We start from the raw sequence: 5765 nt of genomic DNA, 5'->3' as shown, positions 1-5765 counted from the left end.
ACAACTCATCATAATTTATCATATTTAAAAATTCAATAAAACACATGGAAAGTAGATATGTGACCAAACAACAGTTTCAAACGAGTCTAGAAGATATGTAAAAATATAAATAAATAAATAAAGAAGAAAAAGAAAAAGGAAAAGAGAGTAAATCATCGAAGGAAACCAAGCCGAGGGAGCGTCCAACGTGTCAAGCTGCCAACTCAGCACAGTGGCATCCTGCCACCTGAGCACCAAAACTTCCAACCCAGCCACGAGCACTACACGTGTCCAAGTCTGTTGAGCATGGGTGGAGTACACCCATCCCAGCCACCCAACCCAGCCCAGCCCAGCCAAGATCCCGCACTGCTTTACGAGGCTTGTTTGCCGAGCTTTGGACTTGCCGCGATGCTGGTGGTCGATGTGGGCTCTCTCTTGGAGCTCAACCCAACAATCTGCAGTTTTTAAACTTCTGCATGCAAAGGACTGAAATGGCGATAGTGCCAGCCTCGGAAACCAAATTTTCTGAACAATGCGGTGCGCTCAGCACAATAACTTTGCTCATCGACTGAAGTTGGGGGAAAACTGTGACCTGGGTAAGTTGGGTAAGCACATCGCAAATTGTGTTCCTTGTGAGTGTTGGATGTTGGATCCTTCTTCTTTCTATTGTCGCCAAGAATCTGAACGCCCCGCAAGTTACATGGACCAAGATTCTGGATTTTGGATGTTGTTGCAGTTGGGTCCCTACAACCAAATCAAGATGAGACCGGATCGACGTGACTAATACCGCAACGGGGAACCTCGTGTGTGTTTTCTCTTGAATGAGAGTCACATGTTGATGTTTCTGAACTTGGAAATCGCCTATTGGTTTGAGTACTGATAGTTTTCTGCAGTTGCTATGCAGACGGGTCGAGTTGCTTGCAGCCTTCGCGTCAAGTGTTGCCAAGATCTGATGGTTGTAGAATGTTGCTGCTTCCGTGCAAGGTTGGTTGTGTGTTTTCTGCCAGATTTGTTGTATGAGATGCAGCGGATACTTTTTTGCCTTGGCTAGGTTTTGTTGGTTTTTAACATGATATGCGTAGAGATTTGTACCTTGTTTCTGTTCTTTTGGGTGATGCTACAGAAATGAATGTTATGAGAAAGTGTGCGTCCAATCAAGAAACCCTTACCTAACGGGCTGCTAGCACTTTCCCAAAAGTCTTGGATTTCTGTAGTCCACTTGGCTACCTGTTCTCGGATTTTTCAAGTGAGCAGTCGTTTTCAGTGCATTGAAGCTAGAGCCTGCCGAAAGAAAAACCAGACATACAAACAAATGAACAAACAAACAGAACCCTGATATTTTGAAGGACTATCAAAATATCAATTTTGAAACGTGCGCTTAGGTTCGAATATCACTAATAACACCTAAACTCATAAATGCTCAAGTTCCAAGTGCACAAGTATGTTGATTGGTTGTGCGAAGTTTGAGTGCGGAATCTGTCGTGGAAATAGTTACAGTTGCTAAGGATATGGGGATTGTTTATTGTCAAGAAGTTGAGAATCAACGGCAAGTGATGTGATTAACAATCACGTCTCACTGAGGATAGCACGATTTGCCGTGGTCTAATTGAAGTTATCATTCAAGTTTGTAAGCTGGGTTCAACTTGCTCAAGATGTACGAAGTTTTTAGGTGACTGCAGTTGTCTGAATCTTATGTCGTTGGTAGTTTAAATAGGAAAAGTTCTTTTCCATCTTTACTTCTGGTTGAGGCATTTGTTTGCTTTGTTCGTGCTCCTTGCCCAGGTTGCACTGTGATAACTGTTGTTCGGTTATAAACATGATAACTCGTGGAAGTCGCACGTACGCAGACTATGTGCTTAGTACCTATAACGTACCTCGATCAATTTTTTCTCTATTCTTAATCAACTAAGCATCATTCTAATCCACCAATTTGATCAAGTGGTTTGATGACTGCAGCATTGGGTATAAACTGACAGGTACTTATTCTTCAGAAAGACCGTGATTCGGGCTGCGATGCTTGGTGAAATCTAGTAACCAGTTATGTAGGAGTAAAGAGAATCAGCCTCTTTACGATCAACCGTGTTACCATTTAAAACACTTCGTCTTACTGTCTGTTGTTGATTCATATATATATACATGTAAAAACAGCAATATATGTATATTGCTGTTTATCCCTATAGGTTATGAAGAACCTAAGGTTACTGATATAAGTTATAACTTAGACTTGAAAGACTGGTGCAGTAAATACTAAAAATCGGTGTACTGAACTAACAAAGTGTAAGTTGCAACTGTGTACTCGGATCTCTTTGCGCTTTTGAGATTTTACCCTCTTGCAGGTCTGATTTTGCAAGATGTTAATCTGTGATAGCAAAGTCAGTGTTACGATTCAGATAATATATGGAGGCCTTTTGTGATTGAATGCCATGGCTTTAGTGTTTAAGCTTTGCACTTATTGTGTTTACCTGACCACGTGTTTGAAATCTGCTGTCCAACCAGCTTGACCAGTGCAGGCAAAGTTTTGAATCCCTTTTGATACGCTTGTTGATGTCTCGTAGTATCTATAATCGGCGTATCTCTCGTTTACTACCTGCTATCCCCTGGCAAGCAAAGAGCCTTGCAAAGAAACAAACGATTAGATATGTGGTGCTTTGAATATCACTGGTGTGCGTGATCTGGTATTCCATGCACTTGCAGTAAGTTGATCGCTTGCAGCAAAAACTGATCCAGCTTTCAGTGGTCAACGCTTCATTTTAACTTGCTTAAGTTATTCTAGTAGAAGTTACATTTGTTGCTGAGATTTTCATATTTATCTTGACTGTTCTTTCCTTCCTGCAGTAACAGATTAATGAGCTTGCAGAAACCCATGACTTGGCGGGAGGCGATCATTTGGAAGACTTTTAGGTACAGTAAACTTTATCCTTTAAGTCTTGTGTTGTGTTAAAGCTATAAATATGTTGATGTGATAAACTGATTCAACTTTGGTTTATTGCTATTGAGAGGTGTATGGGATAATAGTTTTTGGGCTGAACAAAATGAACACGTCATCATGATTCTTAAGGATTTAGCTTTAACCGTTTCAAAGTCTACTGTGTGTGAATTTGACTCAATCTTGAAAAAAGTGGAGGTTTACTTTAGCAAAGCCACAGCACATCCAGAGTAGAATTGCTCTGAGTGTTCTTTGCCTGTAACAAGTTCTAGTGTACCAACTTTCTCACACCACTTCAAGTTTTTTTAAGTAGTCTTCCTAAGAATGAGAGACTCAAGCTAACTATTGACTTACAGGAATTTGACACTACGCAACAATATGATTTCATGACTTGAAGTTACTCATCACTGGTGTTGTAAGCCCGACTGACAGTTCATAGGTATCAACAGGATGTAAGTGTATTCGAAATATTGAGAGTCTCTTCGTGTAAAGGATGTATCGGTGCTGGTTTGTGGGTGGTGAGTTCGAGAGGTTTCAAGTGAATTCGGTAGGTTGCTAATTTTCTACCCCTTGTGCAAAAATAATCTTGAAGTACCACTGATAACGGTGGATAACAATTTAGTATTGACTAATTAAACTGCTTACAGCAGATTCCAGCCATGTTCCATTCTGAACATCAGAGCTGTTTTTGACTTCGACGAATAGTATTACGTGCAATAGCTTGCAGAAACTCTGCTTACCTTCAGGTGTGTTCTCGTTTGAAACCAGTTTGCTACAAGTGATTTTGCTTCTTATGCCCACTCAGAGTAAAAAACTAGCCAGCACTCGAGTTGTTGAATACCAAATGAGCTCTGAACTTGAGATCGATACATTGTTCGATTAATGCTTGCAAGAACTTGTATTCGAGAAGAGCAAACTTGTAAATAATCTCAACAATTCAGTTTCTGTTTTAGTTCCAATAGACACCTGAAAACTGTGCTATTGTATAATCTGATGCAACAATCTCAATCTTAGTGCCCATAAATATTTACATAAAACAATTATTTACTTATACTGAAAAGTAATGATACTTTTTGTAATTCAATCCAATTAGCACAATATCATTGTTTTATAATCCATTATGTGCTTATATTTTTGTAAAAAATGTGTAACTTTTGATGTCCTAAATATACAATTTTTGTAACTACTCTTGACAATAACAAGTTGTAATACACACATGCATGTCTTAAAGCAGTTTGAGATGACATAGTTAATTATTTCTTAATCTCATTTCACTTAATATACTTGAAAATAATAATAATAAATAATAATAATAATAATAATAATAATGGTAATAATATATTGAACATTGAAAATCCTAATTTTGTCTCAAAATAAGAAAAATATAAATGTTTTATACACATATATTTGTCAATATCAAAATAAAATTATGCTAAAATATTTTATTTATAAATATTTTTAAAATACTATGTTAAATTTATAAATGGTGATTAAAAAATAAAATTGTGATTTGAAACAAACACGTCTAAAACAATAACATAGAGATTTTAACATAAAATATTAGACACAGATATATTGGTACCTTGTGTAATCAAATATACATATAAACACCCAAACATATATAATCTTACAAACATGCTTTGTTTAGGGGTACTAAAATATTTGTGTCCATATATATATATATATATATATATATATATAATACTATATATAGTATTTTATATACTATACTATATATATAGTATTACTATATATATAGTATATATATATAGTATTATAAAAAAAATAAAGTTAATTCACATTAATCCTTATTAATAATATATATACAATATTTTGTATTCATATACAATTGTAAACAAAATAGAATCCAAACTTGTAAGATTTATATATAGATATGTATGTAAGAATATGCATGTATTTGTGTGTGTGTATACATATATATGTATATATATGATCAAAGGGCTATCAAAACATCTAAGAAGAAGTACCAAAATATCTATGTCCAAAATGTTTTTTAGATATAATTGTTTAATTTTTTTATCACCTTTTTAAAAACGTGTGTAGTATACCAAATGCTTATAGATAGTAGACAATAGATCATTGTAATAACAATTTGTTGAAAGATTCATGTACATTTTTATTTGTATGTATAATCACTTTAATAGTGCTACTTATATGAAGATTTTCAAAATTCAAACAAAATTATAAAATTTCTCTTCTAATAAATGTGATTAAATATAAAACTGAAGTCCATAGTTTGTTTAAATTATATTATTACTCTAACTAAATAATTTTCATGAGTGTTAAATTACACAAATTATTTATTTTTAAAATAATATAATTTAAAAAATATTCCAAATTACATATCTTGATTTTATTATATAAATATACAACATATACATATATACAAAAGTATACAACATCTTAGAAAGGTTTTGGATTGCCCATTAGAAAACTTGTAACCTTTTTACATGCATTCAAATTTTATTGGTTCTTTCTTTTTTTTTCTTTTTCTGGGTTGGGACATACATACATAATGAAAAGGACAGATGAAACGAGATGATGATTGGTTCGAGATGATGATTGGTTCGAGATGACCCTAAACTACCAGATGACGGCAATAGGTACCCAAAGCGAATGCAGTGGTTATCCCTTGCAGTAAAATCTCCTTCATACCTGATGGAAACCTACGGTTCAAGTGGTTAACCCCCTCGATGTTTCAAAAAAACAAAAAAAACAAAAAACAAAAAAACAAAAAAAAAAAGGAAAAAATAGAAAGAAAGATAAGGATAGATGAAACGGTTTCAGTAACTATCAAGATATTTATTATGTTTGAATGATTGTTATGTTGTGCGAAGCC

The 5765-nt window shown here is 34.6% G+C and overlaps 1 protein-coding gene across 26 annotated transcripts; it reads left to right on the top strand.

Annotated features, from left to right (window-relative positions):
• Positions 1-331: 331 nt before the first annotated feature.
• On the top strand, positions 332-3989 carry LOC112276443 (uncharacterized). Of its 26 annotated transcripts, none has more exons than XR_012216639.2 (5): positions 332-584; positions 884-963; positions 2476-2672; positions 2815-2880; positions 3556-3989. XR_012216639.2 is itself a non-coding variant. In XM_024507769.3 (4 exons), exons 1-4 carry the CDS (start codon positions 512-514, stop codon positions 3608-3610), a joined length of 276 nt encoding a protein of 91 aa, XP_024363537.1. In that variant the 5' UTR covers positions 332-511; the 3' UTR covers positions 3611-3989. The 26 variants fall into 26 exon arrangements, 15 of the variants coding, with proteins under 15 accessions (XP_024363537.1, XP_073387011.1, XP_024363535.1 ...); XR_012216637.2 differs by having other exon boundaries at positions 3355-3989; XR_012216633.2 differs by having other exon boundaries at positions 3262-3989.
• The last annotated feature ends 1776 nt before the right edge of the window (positions 3990-5765 follow it).

Source organism: Physcomitrium patens, chromosome 24 (assembly GCF_059467195.1).
Source record: "Physcomitrium patens ecotype Gransden chromosome 24, ASM5946719v1, whole genome shotgun sequence".
NCBI lineage: Eukaryota > Viridiplantae > Streptophyta > Bryopsida > Funariales > Funariaceae > Physcomitrium > Physcomitrium patens.
This window is presented reverse-complemented; position numbering and strand designations above follow the sequence as displayed.